General features: G+C 35.6%; 1 protein-coding gene across 4 annotated transcripts in view; it reads left to right on the top strand.

The window, feature by feature from the left end:
* LOC145673143 (electron transfer flavoprotein beta subunit lysine methyltransferase-like) overlaps nucleotides 1–27,882 on the top strand; it is a 49,411-nt gene that overhangs the window by 18,079 nt on the left and 3,450 nt on the right. For all 4 annotated transcript variants that reach the window (XM_081742560.1, XM_081742562.1, XM_081742559.1 and 1 more), the window contains exons 3-4: nucleotides 3,109–3,327; nucleotides 12,799–12,929. In XM_081742560.1, coding sequence (XP_081598686.1) covers nucleotides 3,109–3,327; nucleotides 12,799–12,929 — 350 coding nt within the window. The remainder of the gene's footprint in view (nucleotides 1–3,108; nucleotides 3,328–12,798; nucleotides 12,930–27,882) is intronic.

The raw sequence follows: 27,882 nt of genomic DNA, 5'->3' as shown, positions 1-27,882 counted from the left end.
ACTGCATTTATATTATTTTCGGCCTTCGAGTAATGAATCATAAAAGATAAAAAGAAATGTATTGAATTGCCAGTGATAATAAAATAAAATTGCCACGTATTACTGTAACTGTATATGAATTCTTCTACAAGGGCGAGCGTTAACAAACATATTACAAAATTACTTGCAATAAAATATATCAATATATTAATTTATTATATAATTGTTAAAAATAAATTGAGCAAACTATCTTTAAATAGGGAATTCTGTGAAAACTTGGGATTATGTGTTCGCCCGTTCATGAATACAAATATTTTGAACAAGAAAAAAATTTAATTGAACAATAATCAGCCACAAATTTTATAAGGTGCATGATCTACGAAAATAAGAGAATATTAAGAAGTATGGAATACTGTATTACTTGGAAAGTACTACTCCTGATCTAAGTCAGAATCATTTGCTGACGAATCTGTTATTTCCGCTAAACCTCTGCTTGAGTTATTGAAAGCAGACTGAAGATCTTTGTAACTGTCTTCAATATCCTCCACGTGTCTTATGTAATTTTTCCAATTGTCAACACTAATTCTGTTGAATGCACTATTTAATAAAGCCACTAGTGTCGGTAGAGGTTCGCCTTTCTAATTTTGGGATGCTACCGTCCGTTTTAATTGTAACTACACCATTTCAATTGAGTTAAGTACGCAATGATATGGAGGTAATCTTAAAACAACATGCCAATATGATGCTGCCAATTCGTCTATTGCACATTTTTTTCTTCTTTCGTTCGCAGGTAGTTATTCGTCAATAAATTAGAGAAGAACAGGTATTATCGGGGCCGGACTAGGTATGGCAATATTGTGGATTCGCATATAATTAAGAATAGTTTCTTTTCTCCACGATGTATTTGGCTTCAAATTAATTACACGGCTATGGTAAGAAGCATTGTCTAAAACTATAACTGATGGCCCTTCTAAGCGTTTTCAAACCAATGCTCGAAAATTTCTGCGTTTATTGTCCCATGATAATCGGTAGGAAGAGCATCAGACATTTTCTTGTGAGTTATAAATAAAGCACTATCTACAAAACCAAATCGTCCAGCACAGTGCATAATAATGATCCTTTCCCCTTTTTTGTCCGAAGTTGCAGTCATCGGACCAATTTTTCATTTGGCATGTGTTGCTATCGTACCAAATTTCGTCTAGGTATACGTCACTGTATCCCGCGAAACTGTAAGCTTTAATTTCTTCGAGATAACGGCATCTCCAAGCAATAACTTAATTGGACTCACATTTCGCACTTTTTCTAGACACTGACTTATACGAAAACCCCATACTATGTAACAGACGACGTAATGTTCTGATGGAAAAAGGAAATTCATAGTTAGTTCCGGATGTCTTTTCACACATGATTCAAGACTGTTCTTGCGGTAGGTGACACTCCTTTCTTATAGCACTCATATACCGTACGCCGCAGCAAATCGCGAGTAAAATAATCTATTTTGCTGAACGGTAACTGCTTTCTGTTCACGTGTTGTTTTGTTGGCGTTCGATAAACACTTGGATCTGGAATTTGTAAAATATTTCTTATTGTTTTGAGTCCAATCCGCGTAGTGTCCGATGTTAGTTTGATAACGTTTTTGCTGGATAAAACTCCATCTTTTCGAATAACTTCACGCAAAAACTTCTGTACATTTCGCAGTATAAGGATGTTTTGCTTCCTCTGGTTACACGATCCTCCTTTCTGTTACTTGGACTTCTCTGGCCAAAAGGGCCAAGTTGCGGATCATTTGGTACCGCCGAACTACTTATTCACAGGTTCAAAATTGACAAAGAGGTGAGATTTGATAGAAGTGAACACGAAATGCATGGGCGGGAAGTCGGAAGGGTTAGAGACCAACAATTCCATTGTTTCTCGTGTTCGGAATAACTCGTGCATTATTTCACGCTTATACGTGTTATATATATATATATATATATATATATATATATATATATATATATATATATATATATATATATATATATATATATATATATATATATATATATATATATATATATATATATATATATATATATATATATATATAAAGTGAAACACGCATTATTTCGAACACGAGGAAATGGAACTAGCAGTCGCGGACACTTCCGGCCTACCACAGACGCATTCCGCATTCACTATTATCAAGACTTGCCTTTTGCCTACTTTGGACCCACCTTTACGTCAGAACATATCTGAGAATTTTGTTAGCAACATGTCTGGAAACTATGCTCTGTAGGGAATCCCATGCACACCCGTTTTACATTGCTGAAATATAAATTTTTTTGATGGCGTATGTGTGACTTCTCTTACGCTCTTATGGACCGATATCCCACGGTTTTTCGAGTTCGAAGTAATGCGTGTTCCAGTGTAGTTTTTCCACACTTTTTGGAAGACTCTAGCTTTCAAACTATACACTTTTTCGCAGATCCATATAAACTTTTTTTTCTTCTTATTTTGATGTGAGGAATCACCTCGTATAATTTGTCCGTATAGTTCATTAGGACACTCTCTCTATATATATATATGTCTCGTTACGAGGGCTTCGACCTGTTGTTACTCTTAATGGGAATGTCACAGCAGAGAGTTACAAAGACGTTCTATTTACTCACTTCCTATTATCATAAACAAGTTTTAGAGTGAGTATAGCATGTTTCAACTCGACAGAGCCCTTGTTCATACTGTATGGTCTATGGAAGACTAGTTTCTCGTAATTGACTAGCATGCTCAGAGTTCTGATTTGAACCTGATTTAACACATATGAAGTGTTTTGGAACACCGACTTGGGGCTAGACTAAAAATATCTGCATTCCAGCTGTGCGAAGAAGTGTCTGTTAGTCACCGGGAAATCTTTCGCTACCTGATCGCAAGCATGTCTGCGAGAGTAAAGCTTTGTGTATTACAAAGGCAAATGGTAGTCAACTGCATTAGACTCCATAAGATGAAACGTAGCCATGAGCAAACTTTGACCGTAATTTTAGGCGAGTATTCGAATACTTTTAGTTGCGTAATATATTTACATGATTGTACTGTATTTTTAATTTTAAAAAAAGAACTGAATTATACAATGTTCTGCAATTTTACTTACAGTTCGAGACAATTCTGCCAGGTAAAAAGTGTACCGACAAGAAAAGATGTTGCGAAACTTATTATGGCACACACCAAAACAACCAGGAAACATATGACGCCTGAAATTGCTCTTCGTCTAATTACACCAGAATGCTCGTTGTGGAAGTCCACTCTTGAAGAATGCCCCTTTAAAGAACCATATTGGGCATTTTATTGGCCAGGAGGCCAATCGTTAGCAAGGTTTGTAGTATGTGTGTGTGTTTTGTTTTCGGCACTTAGCTCTTATGCTCTATCACTCAGAGACGAATATATTGTACAAGAGTTGGACAGAATAATGTGAAGAGGCCAAAAGTAGATAAAAGCACGCCTAGTACGATGTAGGATCACCTTTTGCGGTCAAAACAGTCCCCGACAAGGAATGGACTTCTGCGGTGATGTATCGTAGTTAATAGGATGTTATACTCTTCCAGTAAAATACGCTCCATTTCCTTCAGAAATGATGGTGGAGGAAAACGAGACCGCGTATAGTTTTCTTAAACAGACCACAATAATTCAATGATATTAAGACTGGAGATGGTGGAACCTAGTGGAAGCAGTTTTTGTTCATGCTCCTTAATCCATGCTAGGAAGCCAAATCATCTTGATAAGTGCTAGCAGATAACATTGTTTGGACCATAGAGAAGACGTGGTCCCCTACAGGGTGGTCCAGAAGTGGGCGTACCCACCTCCCTTTAGTTTCAACAGTATAGTGTTAGTTATGGTAGAATGTCTGTATACAGTTACCTTGAAGTCTTAAGAATCATAAATATCGATATGATCACCATCCATGTCGTAACGCAGCTGAATTCTGCGCCAAGTTCTGGCAGAGTTTTGCGGAGATACTCCGGAGTCACGAGGGTGAAGGCGTGTTCCACAGTTGCTCTTAATTCCTACGTTGTATATGATATTGAGTGTTTCTTACTTGGGCTTTTTGAAACCCCAGAGAGCATTGTCTGGTGTCGTCAGATCGGGACTTCTTGCAGGCCAGGCAAAGGGAGCTGGTGAAGATGCACAGCCTCTTCCAATCCAGCAGCCAAGTTCACTGCAAATAACTGTTACCAAGCAGAAAACAAATGAACATGGATAGCAATGTTGTCGGACAATGCCAAGCAATGTTACCAAACAAATGTGGGTAAAACCTAAAACCGTTAGAAAACACTAATTAAGGGTACGCCCGCTTCCAGACCACGCTGTAAAACTTGGTAGTAATTGTTTCAACAAGGGTATAATACGAAATCATCGCCCACACTGATACAAAACCAGCCCTGTGCTTCACGGTTGGCAAGATAATCCGATGCGCAGGCTTCAGACGGCGTTTGCCATACGTACGCACGTCCTGAAGTGGAAAACAATATAAATATTGATTCATACTCACCACATGGCATGTTTCCATTCCTGTGCAGTCTAGATCTACTGTCCTTGCACCGCCGGAGTCGTTGGTAATATCCACTGGTGTCACCAGGGGCTTGACTATAGCATCAGTACTGTGAATATCTATTTTATGATGTTCCCTGGGTACTGTGTCCGTGAAAATCGGATCTTTTGATGACAATTGACTTCCATAGTTATTTTGGTATCATTTGTACTCTTTATTTCTTGCCATAATTCGTTTTAATGCTCTTTTGTCCCTATCCAATAGTGTTATATTTCCACCACTATTGTGTTCAGCAGACATGATTTTCCCAGTAACTGTGTATGTTCTATGAAATTGGAAACAGTGTCTCCTGCTACTCCTACAACACGCTCCACTTCCGTCATAGACGCTTCCATTAACTAGACACCAACAATCTGCCCTCGTTAAGAGCCTGTAAGGTCTGTCATTTGAACACATCGTAACACTCACAGATGAACTGAAGACTAATAACAAGTGAGCAAGGTCTGCGCCATACGTAGACAACAAAACTCGATCACCAACTGCAACACATATTGTATAAAATACGACTTGAAACTTATTTGTGGTTTCTAATTACTCTTCATTTTACTCTGTACAGCCCCTGTATATTGACGTTGAATTTTCACTATACATCAATTGGCATTGTCAAGATGGGGAAAATGTTACGCGTGCATTTTTGTTTTGGAGTACTGTATATTTGTATCTACGACTAGATTCAAGCCTGAGTTTGGCATCAACAGTGTTCTTGGTATACTATCAACAACAACTGTCTCCCATAATGACTTTTCAGCATTTACAATAACAACGATGGCATGTCAGTTTTGGTTTGGAAGGATTTCTACCTTAACCCTCCTTCGGAATTATTTAGCAGCTATGAGCTCACGTTGTCCACGACTGCCAACCGGTAACTCTAAAATTAAGCAAATAAAATAACTGTACCTGTTGTTCACGAAATGATCGCAAGAATTAATTTTTTGCAGTATCACATATCTCCCTCTCATGACAATAATATATGGTAGTAGAAGGTTGGTGGTGGGAAAGAAGGGAAGAGCTGGTGTGAGTTCGTATTTTAGTGTGAGGAATGACACACCCATCACTCATGCAAGCTTATTTTGGCTAACAACAGAGCCAAAACCCATCACCCCATTGTTATGAATAGTACATTGGCAAATACGATTCATAATGAGATACGTCTCATATTAATCATGTTTATTCTAATTTATTTCGTACTTTTTTTTGTTAAGGACGTTTTCTTATTTTGCTCCTTTTCCTAATGTTATCCTGTTGTTTTCATTAAACGGACGTTATGCCCTGGGCGCATGCCTACAGGTTAGTTTTAAACGAACGTTGCGAGCTAATACCTACGAGGACATGAACATTAAGAGGTAGGAATGGGTGCGAATGACTGGGGGTAAAATGGCGAAATATGCGCCTGCATGTACAGTCTATTCGCCACTGCTAGTCACTATATTATTTCAAAGTGTTCAAGAGCGGGATTGTTAGTGCTATCAGTGATACATATTATTTTCCTATAATATATACTTGCATATGCTTATGATTTTGAAGCATATTTTTTGGCCACGTGCCTGTACATATGAATTTATTTATTTACTGATTTATGAAATGCTCGGTTAGAAAAATTTCTCTTCGTGGTCGATGTAGATTACTCTGAAATCACCCAGACAAACAGACATATACTGATAGCGAAACAAATGAACTGAGCTTTCGAGTCATAGCATATCGTCGTCGAGGCTTAAAGCTAAAAATGAGTGAGAAGTCACAAAATAGAATGTCTCGTGGGTCGGTTACTATATAAAAAATACTTACGGAAGAAATATTGTGCTTCCATGTAACTAAAGAAATAGACGCTTCTTCGTGAGCGTTGCAGTCGAGTTCGATTTCCTGTGGGAACACATAATTTCGCATGTTGGCTCAATATTATGTAAAGATTGAGAGCTACTGTTGATAAAACTAAATTAAATGTCTCCTATTTGACCTACCATAACTCTTCGTGAGCCAGACCAAGATTTTTTCTTCTTTTCCCCAAGTAGACATAAAACAATATGTGAAAGTCAACTGGACTAACTACTACTAAATAATATTAAAACAGAAAAGTACAGATTGCGAGCAGTGACGATAGTGTGATAGTCACAAGTAATAAACAAAATAGAATGCTTAACACTTATCATGTTGTTTACAAAAACTAAGAATTTTTTCGAAGATCACCGCCCTCATCATCACCGTCAATAAGTGTGAAAAGAAGGTAAAAATGAAGCGGTAAAAACATGTGGAAAGGTGAAGCGATAAAAGTGAATTTGAAGCAATTGCAAAACTTCAAGTCAAATAACACTAACTAAATTTGATCACTATTCACTGTTGTTGTTGTTCATTCTTTCCAAACGCCGACAGTATGTAGTGAAAACATCGTTTCATATCGGGTTAGTTTCACTTTTGTCCAGATGAGTGCAGGTTTTAATTTGTAAACATAACAGGACAACTTTTTCAGGCTAGTCATCGTGAGTGAGATTTTTCCTGGGTTTTCGTGGCAAATACTGGGATAGTGCCTAACATACAAATCCCATGCCGCTTCCTTTCTTCCTCCTTCACCTGATAGTGTGCTCGCCAAGAGATGTCATTTCTCATACATGATTAGCTTACGGCCATATATGCTGGTGTTGGCCAGAAATATGTATAAATAAATAAATCGGATAAAATGTTATTTCAGTTAATTAAAGAATTAGAGATAGCAAACTGCAGACAAGCGGAAATACAACTTTCTGATAATATAATAAAATGTTTTGGAAAATGGGTAATGTTTTGTTGACCTTTATGAAGTTATATTAAGATGTGCACAGGCACTGTTCAGCTCGCAGCTACGCCTGTGATCTAAGGAAGAAGTTTATTCATATATTGGATCTGATTCCAAACGGATGGGCCGATTATTTACTTCTAGAAAAATTGCACGCATTGGATTTTCTGTAAATGCGAATGTGAGATTTACTAGCTGATCTAATAATAATTACATCGAAGAAATTTATATAATAGTTATTTTCTAACTCCATATTGAACTTTATTTTAGTATGTATTTATTACATTCTTTCATTATTGATTCAAATTTTATCAGTAAATTTAATTTCTTTCAATGATAAGATCTTGATTTCATATCAGTTCATTACAATGTTGACAAGAATCAGCGATACAGGGCTTCCTGTAGCCAACCCAAATCTTCGATTTGTTTGTAAAATGTTCGTTCGAATATGAAATAGTTTGTGTTAGGGCATAATTTTGATGTTTTATTCATTTCATAATTTCAAGATCTTTATTTCGTTGTAGCGTACATTGCATTGCTGTCCTTATAGGATTGGACTCAGAAATATCTTCATATAGGAAGCTAATTTTAATTTATAGGCGTTTACTAATGAATTAATATCACATTTTAGTAACTATTGTAGGTAGTGTATTTAAGTTGTTTCGTATTTTTGGAAATATATTGCTTTAGCCGTGTATCAGCTTTGTATGTGGGATGATTTTTGCCTGAAATTATTGACCTTAATGGTACAGAAGGCGTATAGACTTTCAGTAATCCGTATATACAGTGAAATCTACTATGTCGATCACCATCGACTTCGTTGAAAATTGACCAACTTACATAAAATAAATGTAGTTTGAACCAAAACTCATTATACATTATAATATACGTTTCTAAAGTAGTAACCAGTTATCATTTGTGCATTAGTTTGTATTTTAATAAATAATATATTTTTAAAAAAACTAGTAAAGACTGTAGAAAGGATAACGCGAAATTTTTCTATGCGTGGGATATGGATGTACACCGTTAGTCACCGTTTCCCGTTCAGATATTAGATTGATCCCTTAATGAACTCGGCCAATATAATCGCTCAAGCTCTGTTACAAAAAACAGAATTAAAAAATTCGCTTACATGTATGGGATATGGGCTAGAGATAGCCACCGTCAGAGTCGCCGTTATCTATTAATACGTTAACGGTTTGACGTCATTAACGAACTCGATTGAGGTAATTGCTCTGGCTATCAGTTGTAAAAAAAGGAACTCAAAAATTAACTTACATATATGGGATATGGGGTGTAGATAGCCACCGTTAAAGTGTCCGTTATCTGTTAATGTATTGACACCAGTAGCGAATTCGGTCGATATAATCACCCTGGCTATCTGTTGCAAAAAACAGAATTTAAAAATTATCTTACAGTAATGAAATATGAGTTAGAGATAACCACCGATAAAGTTGCCGTTATCCCTTAACCCGTTAATATGTTAACGTACTCAGCCGGCATAATCGCGCTAGCATTCTGTTACAAAGAACAGAATTAAAGAATATATTACACGTATGAGATATGGGCTATAGATAACCACAGTTAAAGTCACCATTATCCGTTAATCCGTTAACGGATAGACTCAATTAACAAACTCGGGCAGGATAATCGCTCTAGCTATCTTTGGCAACAAACAGAATTAAAGAATTCCCTTACAGTAATGGAATATGGGCTACAAATAGCCATCGTTAAAGTCGCTGTTAATCCGTTAACAAAACGGTTCGAAATGATCACTTTAGCTGTCTATTGCTTAAAAAAAAAAAAAGTGAAATAACTTACATACTTAAAATCAATTTAACACTTACATTTTCTCAAAGTATTCACCATTACACTGTACACACTTTTGCATCCTCAAAAACCACTTTTGGAAGCAGTGTTGCTAGTCTTTTTCTTCAAGTGTTGAAAGTTCATTCTCGTAAGCCACTACAGCTTCTTCAGGGCTGCAAAATCTCTTCCCACGCATGTGATCTTTGATCCTGGGGAACAGAAAAAAAAATCACACGGGGCCAGGTCAGGGCTATACGGCGGATGAGTCATAAGTTTGACCTCCATAGATTCTAAAAACTGAATTGTGATGTTGGCCGTGTGTGCGGACGCGTTGTCATGATGAAGCAGGATCCCACGCAATCCAGTTCTTGGACGCCGTTCCCAAAGCTTCTGGAACATTTTTGTTAGGCAAACAGTGGTGTACCACTGAGCAGTAACAGTCCTTTGTTCTTCAAGTGGAACAGTTGCAACATGGCCAGATTTGGAGAGGAAAGTTGCGACCATCTTCCTCACACTTCGCAGTCACTTCATTTTCGTGAGTGGATTTTCGTCAGGAAAGATCCAAACTGTAGACTGGCGTTTATTTTCAGGGTCAAATTGATAGATCCAAGTCTCATCACCAGTAACAATGTCAGAGACGCGTCGAGAATTGCCTCCATCAAATTTTGCAAGCATTTCTTCACACCATTCCACACGCATGCGCTTCTGCTGTTCAGTCAAAGTGTGAGGCACCCAACGAGATGAAACCTTCCTGAGCCGAAGATGATCATGAAGAATTTTTGTTACTGCTGGTGATCCAATGTTCACTGTAGATTCAATGTTCTTGAATGATTTTCTCGAATCATTTGTTCCACAGAGGCAATGTTTTCATCTGACACAGCTGTTGCCGGACGTCCAGCTCTCTCTTCATCTTTAAGCGATGTCTGGCCTCTTCTGAATTCACCAAATCACCGAAAAATTGTAGCACGGGAAGGAGCAAGGTCCCCAAATGGCCCCTGCAAACGGTCAAGACTTTGTGTCTCGTTCAAACCACTTTAGAAATCGTAAAGGATCATTGCCCGAAAATGTTCCCTTTCGAGCTCCATTCTAGACAGCCGAATACTGCTCACATCAACAAACAAGTGAAGGCGATACGGCCACGCCGATAAGCGAGGCGAGTTGAAACTTGCTTCGCTTCTTCGCTCTAGATACTACTACCGAACGCAGTTGTTGGAATTCAAATACTGTGCCACAACAATGCGTATCTGAAAACTTTCCTAGTGACCCTCGTAACATGTGTGGTCCTAATAAACATTACTTCTGCAATGTAAAAGCGTTGCATGTAATACACATCTAAGTTTATTATTCGCGTGCTATTATCTAACTTTAATTTTGATATGCTGATTTCCTACAAGCCGGTAGACACATTTTTTATTGATTGTTTCATTTCTTGTGCCTTTGACGATTGGTATAGATGTTAGTTGAAGGAAAATCTCGAATCATCCGTGCTGTCTTAAGTAGCTAAACATCGAAAGCGGCCCATGGTTGTAGATTTAAAAGCAGTTATCAGGCTTTCCAATGCTCGTATTTTTCCTATATATTTGCATCTCTTTCTATAAACTCCTATATTTCCTACATTTTAACGAAACCTCCTATATTTTTGTGGCATTGCTACTTCTACTTGTGAAAATAACAAGGAAATAAGGTGCGGATGGTTGGTGGGCCTTTTGTCTCCACAGTAGGGTGTTTGAATGGAGACTCTTCTGTGTTTCGTCCTTTCGCTTCTTATTGTCTAAAGATAATTACACCAAACAATATACAGTTAGCGCAAAAAGTATTCATACACCTTCAAAATGGAACAAAAAATAAACAAGTTTCGTCATATTTATAACGATAATTGTATTTAAACCTTTATTTGTATTTGTGGGCAGAAGTACGTTTAAATTATGCACAAGCTGCTCAAGAAAGGCCTACAGTTCATATATATTTATATAGCTACTACAAGGCTACGAAAAACCATCATAAAACAGTTTACACACTGCATCTAGATATTACCGTTTATTGTGCGAAACAAATTAAACAAATACACTTCTTAAAAATTGTGCATGTAGCTTACACAAGATGGATCCGCAATTATAACTATTTATTCTTCGTTGCTATGACAACTAGAAAAGAAATTACATCTATATTTTTTTCTTCATAATCTCTTCTTCTTCCTTTCTTGAGCAGCTTGTGCATAATTAAAAAGTACTTCTGCCCACAAATACAAATAAAAGTTGAAATACAATTATCTTTATATATTCATTAGAAAGTTCTATGGAGTAGTGATTTTAAAGACTTATAAATAATTTATTTAGGCGTGTCAATACTTTTTGCACTAACTGTAGGCAAGTAGAATATGTTACACGTAGTCAGATCTTACCTTAAAAGCGCCAGCTGCAGAATGTTTACATTTCAGATTTTATTTTACATTTCAAATAGTTGTTCCAAGAAGGGTGCAACGGTATTAGAGTAGACTGTATGTTCGTATAACAATTGGTGTTATTTTCGTGATTTTTTTTTTTTTTTTTTCGTGTGATTTCATGTGATTATCATGTGTATTGGATAATTGAAATGTTCCTTCCAAGAGGTAGAAATATTGTTATATGAGTTTCTTTGTTCCTTGTTCTTTCAAAATGTTCCAAATGCACGAATGTTTCTTCAAAACATTCCAGGAAATAATTGAAATGTTCCTTTTTCACAGCATCACGAAACCTCCTATATTTTTTAAATCGTGATTTGTGTTTTCCATTAGTATTGGAAAGCCTGGGTTATTAATGAGTGTTGACCAGCAAGGGTTTGTGCTGTTACCTTTTATCTTTCCTTTCGTCCACTTTTGCGATATGAATCAGTTCGTCATTTGTTATAAATTTCCTGTAAATTCCCCAGACGAAACAAATGGCATATATGACTCAATAAATCCATCTAAAGTCGACTAACAGTAGGAAAGTATAGGAATTGAAAGGCATCCGCCAAGAACAGACATAAACACAATAAACAGTACCATATTTGAGGGGGGGGGGGTTGCTTTTAATGGACAAATTCCCTCTCTTAGAATCATTGGTCTTTCAAAACTAACAAAAGATGATGCTCTGCAAAGATTTCCAGAAAATGAAGATAATTACGTAAACTGTCGAATGTTCAGATGTGCAACATAAAGAGATAATTTTAACATTAACAGTATAGGACTAACCTTGCTTCAGTACAGCCAAGTTTCAAGATTGAAAAATGAGTAAATTTTAGAGTAATAAATGATGTATTTTTACGAGGAAATTCAGGTTCTACAAAATAGTCGAAATTAAGAAAATGACCCAAGTTAACAAGTTTTACTGCAATAGGTAGACTAGGTCTATCTGCTTTTTTTCTTTTTCTTTTTCTTTTTTTTTTTTTTTTCTTCTTAAGACCAAATAACCATGACTCCTGTAACAAGTTATTGACTTTCCGTATAACTTCCGGTAACACATCACAATGGACCTCTGTGTAGTTTAAGCTATTTTTATTTTATTTTATTTTTTTAATATGTTACGGATTCATGTTTTACGCACGCAACTGTAAAATAAACAGATGTTTAGTCAATTTCTCTTCTCTCGTTTTTTTTTCGAACTACTAATACAAGATAGCACTATTCTGTTATATATTACAGGTATGTGCTGGATAATCCTGGCATAGTGAAAGGAAAAACAGTGGTGGACGTAGGCAGTGGTTGCGGTGCCTGTGCCATAGCAGCAGCTATGAAAGGAGCTAAATATGTCATCGCGAATGACGTTGATCCAGGTACGAAGAGGTTTTAAAAAAAATAACATACTCACTAGTCATTAGGCCCATACAAGATTTCTCTTTATAATTTGGATCTAATCCTTGTTCTATTGTTTTATATTTTTCCAACTATAGATGGTAAACATATTTGTGTATATGGAGCGTATTTATTTATTTATTTAGCGATAGGCATTGGTATTTGCAGTGTCCGAAAGCAGAATTGAGCAGTAATTTATGATTACCCTAAAGGCTTTCGTTTTTTCTTTATAGTGTTAACTAAAGGTGACAAAAAATCACTACAATTGCCAGAAATAAAACACAGAGCCAGAAATAAAAAAATAAAATAGTATGTTTTCAGATACATATAAACTCAATGAATAAACTGTTATTACAAAAATTTTTTTTTCCTAATCGAACAAGCAGTTGTATAACATGTTAATATTTCTTTGCTTCTAAACTTGGAAAACAGAATTTTTAATACATCAACCAATCCCTTCTGAATTATTGTTTTACTGTCTGCGATTCTGTTTAATAAAAACATCTGTCTTACATATGTAGATACTATACACCTTCTGATTAAAATTGCGTAATAGTTGTTACTTCTTGAGAAGTTAGCTCAGTTAAATTATTATTTTTTTTTCAGTAAAAGTCCAATAAAATATAAAATCTAACTTTATCTTATTGTTATATAAATTGTCAGATCCAGGAACATTGATTTCCTTCCTTCTTAGCACGTACTCACCCACTCGCGAACTTAAAATTTTCTACATAATGCGGCCGATAGAGTTGCAGGAAGTTGAGTGTACATATACCTAGTAAAAATAGAATGAAGCGTATTTTCCTGCCGTTAAAATGTTGGTGCAGGTTGATGTGAATAGTCCCTAATATTGAATGAAGTCTTCGAAATTATAACCAACAGAATAGGATGCTTCTCATGCCAGTGGCGTATTTCCGGGCTTAAGCCCTCCCCCAAATCTTACTTACTACAGTAAAGTATATGAAATATCTTGCAGAATTTTCATATTTTCAACAGTCCCCCCGAAAGTTAGCAAAACCCCTCCCGAAACAAAATCGTAAATACGCCACTGTCTCATGCTAATGTATAACTTAAATAAAATTAAAATGTGACCACATTATTAATAATCTTGCCGAAACTGTTAATACAGATTATTAATAATAAGTGTGTGCTTTGGCTAAAGTGTATAAGTATAGGAAGTCGTATAGAACGGCTTTGTCCGTCCGTCTGTTGACAGATGTCAGAGCAAAAACGGTAAGAAATATCGAGATGCGTTTTTTTTTTTTTTTTTTTTTTTTTTTTTTAATCGATTCAGCGTCCCAGGGAAAGATTCCATCTCCGTTAAGTTTCTATTTAAACCGGAAGAGGATCAAATTAGTCATTTCGGGTTTCAGGCTTTATCGCTATAGAACAAAAACTATGAGATAGTGAGAAGCTGTTCTCTGCAAACGATTCAGCGTCTCAAGGTACGTACCATGACTATCCTTAACACTATACCAAAACCGAAAGTGGTTCAAATTTAATATAATTTTCGGTTTCAATACTGATGTCCACAGAGCAAGAACAATAAGAGAGATCGATATGCGGTTTTCTGTAATCAATTCAGCTTCTCATGAATAGAGTCCATCTCCTATTCAAACTCTCTATTCAAACCAGAAATGGTTAAAATAAACCATTTCCGATTTCAACATGTATCGCCATAGAACAGAATTGTATTTGATATCGACAAGCAGTTTTCTACAAATGAAAAAGGGTGTCAAGAGAACACCATTACAACCCACAACATTTTTATCAAAATCGGAAGTGGTTCAAATGTATTACTACTTCTGGTTTCAGTACTGATTTTCATAGAGCAAAACCGGTAAGAGATATTGAAATGCAGTTTCTTGTAATTGATTCAGCTTCCCAAGAATAGGTTCCGCCTTCACCATTAACCCATTTTTTTAAACGGGAAACGGTTAAAATAAATCTGAACAAAAACGCCAGAGGTGCAAAAAGTGCAGCCAAGCTCGTCATCCTCAAAAAGTGTTAAGATGAGGATGGATGAGCCAAGTTCCTTGGCCACTGCATCTGAAACGAACACTGGAACTTGGCGTGAAGTGTCTAACATATTCGAATACACCAAGATGTCTGTTATTAGTTTCACGGCCGGGACATTTCAGCAACAAGGCTAGTGGTGGCCCCCAAATCCACCACGCTCACAAGCACCATCCATAAGACTTGTCAACATCATTTTCCTTGACACTTCGTGGAGGAATATGTTTCCTTGTCTGGGTTTCGAATCACCAATCTTACTGCAGTATACTGTGTATGTACCTTAGCGAAGTTGATATTCCTAAGGTTCCACCAGGCCCACCACTACTATCCATAAGGCTCTTTAACATCATTTTCCTTGACACCTCGCGCCAAGTTCCAGGGTTCGTTTCAGATGCAGTGGCCAAGGAACTTGGCTCATCCATCCTCATCTCAACACTTTTTGAAGCTGACGAACTTGGCTGCACTTTTTCCACCTCTGGTGCTTTTGTTCAGATTTCACTTCTTTTTGTAGTTCGCCATGTCAATATCGTATATTGGGATTCTCAATTGTGGCATATTGTTGGATTTAAATTTAGAATTGTACATATTTAAAGCAATCATAATGTGTCATATGCAGCATTAGTTCCCAAGGGCTCTCCTACCGGGAATCGAGCCCAAGATCCTGTACAAGAAAAGTGCACATGCTAGCCACTAGATCAGCGGGGAGGATTTCTCCTATTAAATATCTGTCAGAGAGTTATGTCCAAACGAGATTCTAATTCATTTACCCGAGCTACAAAATCACGATCGCTAACATCTCATTTTTCATTACCTAAATACGAAGAGTATCAACAGGGTCCCAAAACCCTTGATGCTGAATCCTCGATCCTACATCACTAGACATGGCTGATGTTTCAATATACTTAGTTCTTCTCTACCATTCCACGTTGCGAAAGTACAGAGTTCATTACATGACGCGCGTGTTGCGCAGTTTCATACTGCCTCGGGTTTTCCTTCCAATGATATTCACATTTCAAATAGCTTGTAAACTTAATTATATTTGCCACCAACATATCCTAACTATATATAAAACTACATGGACTGGAATAAATTAAAGGGGTATTCCGGTTGACGTTGAAAGTTGAAATGATGAAGGGGGGATGAAGAATTTCCCCATGTTATTTAAATGGGTGTTTTTTGGACCTATAATCTCATTTTTTAGGAACTTGAAATTGGAATAAAAACTTGAAATTCTGTATGCTTGTACGTTTTCGTTAGCATTACCTAAGTCAGCGTTTCCCAACCGGTGTGCCGCGGCACACTGGTGTGCCGTGAATGGGCCGCCGGTGTGCCGCGAGGAATCGAAACAAGATTATTGATTTTATAGCAATCAAATTGCAAAACGTGGGGAAAAATGTATATTTGTATTTTACATTACTATGAACCTCTACTATGAATCTACAATTTTAAGTTTCATACCGGGTTGCAAACTATTTCGTAACTTGAAAATTTAAAATATCATTCAATCCTTTCGACAAATTACCTACATTTGTGTTTTAGAAGTAAAAGAGATTTGTTTGTTCGTTCGTTATTTAGTGATCTTTTTAAAAATAAAGTGTATTTTTTAACAATCTGAGTCCAATATTTCATTGCAATTGTTTTTTTTTAATTTTTTAATTAGAATGAAAAATAAGCATAATGATTTACCACCGGGAAAACCCAGTGATAGAGCTTTCTTCTCTGTGACAAGCAGATCAATAATCGCAAAAAATACCGCTGTGTTTTATATTTACAAATAATAATACCTATAAGTGTGCCGCGAGAATCCAAGTAACATCCGTAGTGTGCCGCAAGTTGGAAAAGGTTGGGAAACGCTGACCTAAGTGAATCAGTAAAAATAAAAAATTTTAACTTTAGAGTGGTATTATGGGGAACTGAAAAATCTTTCCTACGTTATTTATATGGGATACCTTTTACACCCCAAAATTATAGAGGACTTCTTATAGGACTACAATGATTAAATTTGACATGATTGTAGCTTTTCGGGACTAATCAACAGAAAAATTGCCAAAAGTGAATATTTTTAATTTTTAGGGAGTCTAAAAGGGAGATGAAGAAATTCTCCATGGTATTGAAATGGGCCTTTTTTGGACATAATCTCATATTTTAGATACTTGAAATCGAAATACAAAGTGCAATTCGGTATACTTAAACGTTTTTGTTAGCATTACCTAAGTAAATCAGTAAAAATAAAAGTTTCCAAATTTAGAGTGGTTTTATGGGGAACTGATAAACCTTTCCAATGTTATTTATATGGGATCTCTTCTATACCCCAAAATGTTTAGGCACTTCCGGCAAGATTAGAATGATGAAATTTGGCATGATTGTAGCTTTCTGGGACTAACCTAAAGGAAAACTGCCAAAAGTGAATATTTTTAATTTTTAAGGAGTCTAAAGGGGGATGAAGGAATCCCCATGTTATTTAAATAGGTGTTTTCTTGGGATGCAAAATCTTATCTTTTAGATAGTTGATAGGAAAAGAAACATGAAATTCGGTAGAATTGTGGGCTTAAGAGATGTGAGACCGTAGGCCGAGTAAAGGCGGGGCTGTGGGGCCGAAGCCCCCAGCTGGGCAAATTCAGAAATATGAAGAGCAAATGCACGAAATTTACTGTTGATGAAAATGCTGATACGTAAAAGATTCGCACACTGTTCACAGATATAGACACGAAGCATTAAGAACATTTTTACATAACGACTCTGGTAATCATAATATAACTCGTGGTATCAATATATTTACGAAATCGGTTACATTTTGTTGCTAGTCTCACATAAAAGTTGAACAATTGGATTTATCATTTCTTCGAAAACTTCATTAAGTCTAAATATTCTGACCTTTACATTCCCTTACGTATCGAATTAATTTCAATATCTATTTTAATACCAATGACTGCAATAAAGGAAAAATATTCAGCGAAAAAATAAAAAAAAATATTGGCTTTCCTTGTCTGGGTTTTCAACCACGAAATTTACGGCAGTATGTACGTGCCTTAGCCCACGTTTTCTAAAAGTTAACTGATTCACAGAACTTGCTCATTAACTTGCTTAACTCCCCACAAATGAAAGAACTGTATGTAGGCGGTCAGGATCTCACATACAGATGGATATATGTAACTTATAACTGACGTACGCAACATACGCATACGTACGTAATGTACGGAAGACTGTTAGTTGTCAGATATCCTGCAACGACATGGTGTAACATCTAAGCGGGAAAGAAAGCAGAACATACGTAGCATGTGGATAACGTATGCTAAGTATTGATTTCTGTAGTAAACATAAGGATCCCATATATTTGTACGATATACCGCTGTGTGGATAACGGATTTTTCTCAGTGAGCTTAGCTCGTTTTTCTGTTAACCTAGAATAACAGGGACACGAACACAGAAACATCGAGGAGAGTTAAGATTCCAAAGGCTCTTCCACCGGGAATCGAACCCGGCACCCCATACACCAAAGGTGCACGTTATAGCCAATAGACCAGCTAGGAGGGCACCCACTCGGGTGATTAACAACATTATCACTATGCACATGATGTGTTGAATAACGGAATCATTCCCGATTTCTGATTGTAAGGATTTTTTTTTTTTTTTTTTTTTTTTTTTTTTTTTTTTTTTTTTTTGCCAATGAAAAATTTTTCATAACAAATTCCTCAAATTTCATACTCAAGCCGTTATAAGGTACTACCATGAGCAAAATAAATGACGCGTCTCTTTATTTTGAAGTTTTTTGAAAATATCTCCGTTTTCTTTATATGTTCGAAATTTCGGAAGGTTTCCCCAGCAGGACAGGTTAATAACAAACCCGTTTTTAATATTTGTGTTAGATATTAGCTTAAAATAAAGAAATTAGAAGCAAAAAACATTAAATCGACAGAAATCTCGAGAATTACCAACTCTGCTAAAGTGGGAAATTTTCAAGAACACGAGGGAATTCTGCATTTCAACACGAAGCAGCGACATCTATGTCATTGAGAGAAGCGTGGATTAGATCTACAAACGAAAATTTTAACGAAATATTTCTAGTATGTCTTATTATATGCATTATCAGCGAACTCCAAATATATGAATCTATGCTAAGTATTAACGTATAGATAGTGCAAATAGTGGAAATTACCTATGGAAAAAGACGAATTGTTAGCCCAATCGTAATGAAAAATCGTCTTTACTGTAGAACAGGTTCAGCTTACGTAAGAGAGCAAGTAGCTCAGTTAGGTAAAGCAACAAGTTTGTATACCGAAGGTAGACGGTTGGAATCCCGTGGAAGTACTGTTGCCATTTTTATCACTAAGGTTATTTTATTTATTTTTTTATTTGGGAAAGAATCAAATTGTAACATATGTGTAAAACTCATGACGATACCCAAAAAAAAAAAAAAAAAAAAAGAGAAAATATCGTCGCATTTGCATTAGTGTCTCTAATTTTTGTTTGCAAACAGATTCGTAATTATTTCCCCTGTGCTCACTGATGCATAACGAATGTTTTCCAGTAAATGTTAATTCTAATTTGGAGAATTTTATAGTTTCACAATGTTTCTCACTAGATAGTCTTCTATCTACGTGTTTGGATATTTTGATTTCCCTATTAAATGTTTAATTTTCTCTATAAATATTTGTCTTAAATTGAAATTGTTTTGAATTTACTACATAAGCAAAGTTGCCCGAAGGAGGGGAGCTCAAGTAATAGATATTCTACGTAAAAGCAACCTATTGTAGAATGATGATGCTTCTTACCTTCAGCACATAATCTTAACGTTAGAGAGTCAGAGAGAGAAAAATCCTGGTTTTTCCTCCTCTATGACCACCCATCTTAAACCTCTACATATCATTGTTCGTCTCACATAATTTCGGCTCTCCAAAGACATTCATATTTATTATTATTATTATTATTATTATTATTATTATTATTATTATTATTATTATTATTATTATTATTATTATTATTATTTAACACTCTTTATTCTACATGACATCTCTCAATTTTTCGATACAGCCCCCTTAGTACTATGAAACTCTCTTCTTCCATAGTGAAATGGAAAAAGATCATATAATTGCCACTACTTTACAAGAATATAAACCAAAAACGTCAGTAGAAAGCACATTATAAAATTTACTTTTTGAGGCTCGTTTTGGTGCCCCTCTTTCTCTGGCACCCCGGGCAGTCGCCCGGCCCTTAGTCCGCCCTTGAAAGTACGGACGCATAACTAAGGACTGCGGAGGAGAGGTTAACCTTCATGTTATGCCACTGGTTTGACGTGTTTGAAATGTTCAGTAAGTGATCAGTTGGTGAAATAATTTCGACGGTTACTGATGTTTAAAGTTTAGCTAAGACAAAGCTACCTAATCAAATACATTTGATATCGCGATGTCACAATTTGATTTTTCCTCACATAAAAAAGATAAAAACAATAGTAATAAAAACCCTTATTCGTACTGGGCTCCTAACTAACTAACCACCTAATTCTTACAGACTAGTTGCTCTGACCAACTGAGTTTCGATTTCTTACGCGAAAGAAGTCTGTTATATTAAGAGGCATGCTTTTCATTATCAAAACTGTTCGAAGTAATACGAACATGGCTTAAGAACAGAGACGGAACTGAATTACCACTCGATTGACCTTGAGGGCAAATCACCAAAGTGTAGCTATAAACGTCAGTTCAGCATGCATTTCTCTGGAGTTGTGTTCAGTATTCCTATCTGCCAGTCATGCTTGTTCGTAGGAGTAATATGTTACAAACCTAACCTTTCGATAGAGCACAATGACAGAGAATCAAAATTAATGAATTCTTGCCCTTGTGAACTTGGGATACCACCATGTGCAATAAAACTGTCGCGTCTTCTGAAGTGATATTTTATCGAAAATAACTCGTTTTCCTTTATATATCCGAAGTTTTTGAGGGTTTCAAAATGAGGAAACGTTACTGACAAACAAGGACGCATTTAGGGGTGGGTCCAGGTGGTCCGGACTCCCCTCTGAAATCCCAACTTCTCTGTAAATTTAGCCTAAATTTAAGGATTATCTTTTAAATTTTATTATAATTTATCCTAATATTGAAGTCGGACTTCTCCCGAAATAAATTACTGCATACGTGCCTGCTGACAATTTTCAATATATTCCTTAAATAAGTAAAATAACTAAATTAGGAGCAAAAAGCTTCAACACGGGCTAACTTTTGTCCACTGCCAATATTGTTAGAAGGGATATTAATAGCAAAAACTGCTAGGCAATGCTGAACCTTGGAACTTCACTCCGAACAGCAAGCTTATTATTGAGAACTACATATGAAACATTTTATCAAAATTTATCTAGCTTTTACCTGGCATGAAATTATTATATACACCAAAATTCACTCTCCTAAAATGTGTATCTAAACATTGCTCTACGTATCTACGAAGCAATGAAAATTATTTATCGAAATATGTGAGCAGGGAATTCTAACAGCCAGCCATTTTATTTAAATCGTAGTAAACCCTGTAACCGGGCGTTAACGTGAAGACAAAGCTTGGTCCATTGGTAATGTGTTGGAAGAATATAAACTCAATGTTCGTAGGTTCGAATCTATCCACTCACCATAACATTTTGTTCTTATGTGTAACGATGAAATAAGAAAGAAAAAATGTATAACCGTTAAGACAAAACTTCAACTAAATCTGAAGAGAACAATACTAAAATAGTAATACAATGACGTCAACCAAAAATTATTTCATGTAGCGTTTGGACGAAATTACAGCTGTTAACAATTGCAGAAATAAAAACAGGCTGTAATGCAGTCTAGACTTCTGAATGCATTTACTTCCTGAAAACTTCCGTCTCGTCATTGGTATGCCGTTAATCATTGTAAAACCTTTCAATTGGAAGTGAAATGACACAAACTAAAACAGTTTTAAATCAATAAATGTCTATGTGTAAAAGTAGGTGTCTTTTATCTGTAGTTCTGAGTTCCTTTTACTTTGAAGTGACAAATGAGAGAAGAAAGTATGGTGTTCGAAAAAAAAATCAAATTTGAGATTTCAACGAATTTACACGTATTATAGCCCCTAACACCGAAAAAGTTATTTTTCGATACATGTCCCTCAGTTCGCCCGTCCGTTCGCTACACTTTTCTGTGCACTCGCCTAGAAGCCATACCGTTCAACTTATCTGCACCAAATTTTAGTTTAAGATTTTCATAGTATTTCCTATAGTTTTTTTTATTTCCCTCCTACTCCCAAAACAAGGGTAGTTTCCTGTACGATGAAAATAAAAAAAAAGATATTTTCTCATAACTGGCTCTAACGATCTTGTTTTCTTTCTTTTTTTATAAATCAATATTTAATTAGCAACCCTATTTTGTGGTATAAGGCATTTATCTGAGAAAAATCTACAAGGGGTAGTTTATACTAAGGGGATGAGTTTTTTCTCAGTGATTTTCTCAAAATGGACTCAAATGTTTTTGTTCATATTTCATAAATAAAGATTTCATTAATAACTTATCAATATGGCATAACTCGTTTGTCCTAAAAAATGCGAGGGGTAGTTTATTCTTGGTGGAGTGTTGTCTGGGCGATTTTCTCAAAAACGACTCAAAAGAGTTTATTCATATTTCAAAAATAAATATTTCGTTAATAACCGAACAATATGGCAAAACTCGTTTGTCCTGAAAAAATATGCGAGGGGTAGTTTACTCTTGTGGGTGTTTTTCCTCCACGGTTTTCTCAAAAATGAGTCAAGCAATTTTGTTCGTACTCAGAAATAAATATTTCATTAAAAACCTAGTAATATGGAATAACCCGCTTACCCTGAAAGAATCCTCAAGAGATAGTTTATTCGGGGAGTTATTTTTCCCTCACGATTTTCTCAAAAATTACTAGGACAATTTTATTGATAATTCATAAATAAGTATTTCATTAATAACCCTATATTTTAGTATAAGTCATTTCTATGAAAAACAATTACAACGGATAGTTTATTTTTGGGGTCAAGGTTTTTTCCCCGACAATTTTCTCGAACGACAGGCGATTTTGTTCAAATTTCGCAAATAAATATTTCATTAATAACCAAAAGTATATCTTAACTCATTGTTCGAAACAATTCACAAGAGGTAGGTTACTCCTGACGTGTTCTTTTTGAACGACTTTCCCAAAGTGACTCATTTGATTTTTTTCATATTTCATAAACAGTGATTGCATTAATTGGTCTCTTATATGTCTAATGAAAATGTGCTCAAAGTGTGAGTTAGTTTTGTAGTATGGATTTTCTTCAATCGAAGTTTTTTATTCGATAATCTGACATTCGATGTATTTGAATAATACGATAATTTTATTCGTATTATCCAAATACACACTTCAGTAACAACTGCAGCCTAACACAGTTAAGAAATTGAATTGAAAAAGTTTAGTGCGGTGGCCCTGTAATTGAATATTTTTTGAGAAACTCCCTAGCTTTTTGTGGTAAACTCAGGCTTTTCTTTTTCGAGCGACAAAAGAGAGAAGAAAATATAGTGATTGTGAAAATAATATCAAATTCAGATTTCAACGGATTTACATGTTTCATGGCGTCTACATACCGAAAATGTGACTTTTCGACACCCGTCCTTCCGTTCCGTCCGTTCGGCACACTTTTATATGCACTCGCCTAGAGGCCATACCGTTCAACTTATCTACACCAAATTTTAAACTTAGGGTTTACTTAGTATTCTTACAGGAGCTTTTCCAGTTTTTCCTACCACCTAAAATAAGTGTGATTTACAAACAGCCGAAAATCGAAAAACGCTATTTTCTCAAAAATGGTTTTTACAATTTTGTTTATTTTTCATTAATCAATATTTAATTAACAACCCTATATTGCAGTATCAGATATTTCTCTTAGAAAAATTTACGAGGGGTAGTTTATTCTTGGAGGTGACTTTTTCTCGACGATTTTCTCAGAAAAGACCCTGGCGAATTTTGTACACACTTCATAAATAAATATTTGACCTTACAACATGGTATAAGTCAATTGACCTGAAAAATATATGAGTAGTAGTTTATTCTTGGACTTGAATTTATTCCATTTATTTCTCAAACACGACCAGTTGGCAACCCTGTATCTCGACAACGAAGCTGAATTCGAAAACTGCAAGAGGACCATTTGTCTCCTTTTGATGTCACGAATCACCTCCCGAAGTTTGTGGACATCTTTCAGGTTCACCCTTAATGAAGCTTCTTTTCGAAAAGTTAACTATTAACTTTAGGCATTGTTTATCTTTTTTTTAATCACAAATGTCGTTATTAATTTTAAGGCAGAGAACTACTTCTGAGAGAATAGATCTTGAAAAATAATTTTAAAACTTAGACTTTTGTTTTCGAGACATTCCAGACAAGACGAGACATTTTACAAGCTATCTCGTGTCCAAAACATTTGCCTCGTATTATCTTGGATGTCACAAAGCGCGTCTTGTCTCTTTCTCGAGACATGTCTTATCTCGTGTGCATTCGTTAACACTTGGGAAGGATTATCTTTCTACTCAAAGCATTGTTTTTATAATGGTTGCATATTTATGATAATTGCTGTCCACATAAATTACAGTCCTTTCAATTGAATTAATTATTATTATTATTATTGAAATTGCAATATCTAGTTTAACGTTGGACGATTATGCACCTACGCTAAGAGAGAATGATGATGAATGAAATGGTGAAATGAAGAAAGTGGGAGGAAAATGGAAAATCTCAAGAAAACACATACCCATGCACACGGTATTTGTCCACCTCAAATTTCACTTGGCACGAACTGGAATCGAGCCACGGACCCCTGCACCAAAGGTTCCTGCAATGCTTTATTCTTCTTCTTATTATTATTATTAATAATAATAATAATAATAATAATAATAATAATAATTGAAGCGAGCTTAACGAGTTTCAACCGTACGACTCAACCAACGTTTGGGTGCCTGTTCGTTCGTCTGCTCCTCTCATAAAAGACATTTCATTTTAATGAAACTAGTAAGTGCCTTCTTTTAGCTCTGCGAAGTAACTATTGCTTGGAATATGAATCTGCAAAACATAAGAGGTAAAATTAACCAAATGGTGCAAGTTTCCACTTATATATACAAAACAATTTTGCAATATCAACTACGTGAATCTTGTCCCATAAAGAAGCCGAAACCCCTACACCGAAGAGCCCTCCGAGATTTGATCATTGTCCACACCGACTGAAATTGTCATTTGAAGCCAAGACTTTAATATGAAGCCAATAATTTCTTTAAAATAGACGGAAAATTCGGAAGTTATAAGCATTTTCACATTTTTGCCTTTTCCCATAAGGGAGCCGTAGCCCCCTATACTGAAGACCCCCCCCCCCGGAGATTTGATTATTGTCCATTCGGACTGAATTTGTCATTTGGAACCAACACTTTAATACGAAGCAAAATATTTCTTTAAAATAGACGAAAAATTCGAAAGTTATAAACATGTTAATAATTTTGCCTTTTCTCATAAGGGGGCCGTATTAGCCTACACTGAAGAGCCCCACGAGATTTGATCATTGACCACTTGGACTGAAATTCTCATTTGAAACCAAAACTTTAATATGAAGCCAAAAATTAAACTTTTACATCAATTTAAACTGACTGGGTTCCGGTTCCCCCCACTATTGTTTAGTTTAGTTAAGTGGTAATTTGTGACAGCTTCACATCATCAAATGAATGTTTCACTTCCCCTCCCCTCCCCCAGGAGTTCGTGCTGGATCCACCACTGGAATCAATAGACACTCTTCCTATTCTTTTTGTCACCCTTGATTGCGTAGGGGCTCCCTCGTACAAATAAAGAAGCGGTAATATTACAATCAAGAGGCGCTATATATTAGGTATTTTTTTAGTTACCTACCCCTAACCGCACAGGGCCATCTTTCGTAGAATAAAAAATATTACGTGATATTCCAATCATGAAAGGGGAGAGGATGCTGTAAATATATTTCTTATTAATTTTGTCTGTCCAGCTTATCAAAAATTACTTTCTGTTGGAAGGCTACTGAAATGAGGGGGCAAAATAAAAAGTCGTACCCCCTCCTACATGGTTGCTCAAATAAGTACTAAAGAAAGCATTTTAAACTAAGATATTTAAGATTTAAACTAGGAAACTAAGATATCCTACATTATGTAAGGATGGCATATTCAGGATTATTATTATTATTATTATTATTATTATTATTTAAATGTTTTTGGAGCACCGAAATTTTGTGAGACGAACAATGATATGTAGAGGTTTAAGATGGGTGGTCATAGAGGAGGAAAAACCAGGATTTTTCTCTCTCTGACTCTCTAACGTAAAGATTATGTGCTGAAGGTAAGAAGCATCATCATTCTACAATAGGTTGCTTTTACGTAGAATATCAATTACTTGAATTCTCCTCCTTCGGTCTACTTACCTTATGTAGTAAATTCAAAACAATTTCAATTCAATACAAATACATTGTAAAACTTTTCCGTAATTAAACATCTAGGGAAAATTAAACATTTAATAGGGAAATCTGTTATCAAAATATCCAAACACGTAGATAGAAGACTATCTAGTGAGAAATATTGTGAAACTTTATAAAATTCTCCAAATTAGAATTAACATTTACTGGGAAACATTCGTTATGCGCCAGCGAGCATATGGTGAGCAGTGAGCACAGGGGAAATAATTACGAAACTGTTTGCAAACAAAATTAGGGACGCTAATACAAGTGCGACAACAGCATTTTTTCTTTTTTTTGGTATCGTCATGAGTTTTACACATACGTTACAATTTGATTCTTTCCCAAATAAAAAAATAAAAAAAATAACCGTAGTGTAGTGATAAAAATGATAACGGCACTTCCACGGGATCGAACCCGCTACCTTCAGCATACAGACTCGTTGCTTTAACTAACTGAGCTATTTTTTTTTTTTTTACGTGAACTGAGCCTGTTCCGGTAAAGACGATATTTCATTACGATCGTCCTACCAATTCGTCCTTTTCCATAGATAATTTCCACTATTTGCTCTATCTTTATGTTAATACTTAGCATATATTCATATATTTGGAGTTTGCAGATAATGCATATAATAAGACATACTAGAAATATTCGTTAAAAGTTTAGTTTGTAGATTTAATCCACATTTCTCTCAATGACATAGATGTCGCTGCTTCGTGTTGAAATGCAGAATTCCCTCGTGTTCTCGAAAATTTCCCACTTTAGCAGAGTTGGTAATTCTCGAGATTTCTGTCGATTTAATGTTTTTTGCTTCTAATTTCTTTATTTTAAGCTAATATCTAACACAAATATTAAAAACGGGTTTGTTATTAACCTGTCCTGCTGGGGAAACCTTCCGAAATTTCGAACATATAAAGAAAACGGAGATATTTTCAAAAAACTTCAAAATAAAGAGACGCGTCATTTATTTTGCTCATGGTAGTACCTTTATGGAGAGTTCCACATCTTTATCCATTACCAAGTACCTAATGGCTACGGACAGTTTTTCGCCCATAAAAATTCCCATAGTACATTCCTTAAATTTGGAACCTTTTACTCACTCAAGTCATTACGTAAGATAGGTAGGTACCATTATGCAGAGTTTCAAGTCTCTATCTCATTTGGAAGCAATGATGAGTGAGTGAATGAACCGATCTCTGTAAGGACAGTTTTTCGCCCTTAAAAAATGCCATAGCACATTCCTTAAATTTCGGAATTTTTCATATTCAAACCATTATAAGGTACCTTTATGTAGACATTCACATCTTTATCTCATTGGAAGTACTTGATGGCTATGGACAATTTTTTGCCTATAAGAAATTTCCCATAGCACATTCCTCACATTTCGAACTTTTTCATACTCAAGTCATTATAGAGTACCATTTTGCAAAGTTTCACGTCTGTGTCTCATTGGGAAGTACCTA

Source organism: Thermobia domestica, chromosome 16, assembly GCF_964235325.1.
Source record: "Thermobia domestica chromosome 16, izTheDome1.hap1.1, whole genome shotgun sequence".
NCBI lineage: Eukaryota > Metazoa > Arthropoda > Insecta > Zygentoma > Lepismatidae > Thermobia > Thermobia domestica.
Note: the sequence above shows the minus strand (reverse complement) of the source record. Positions and strands in the feature narration are given on the sequence as shown.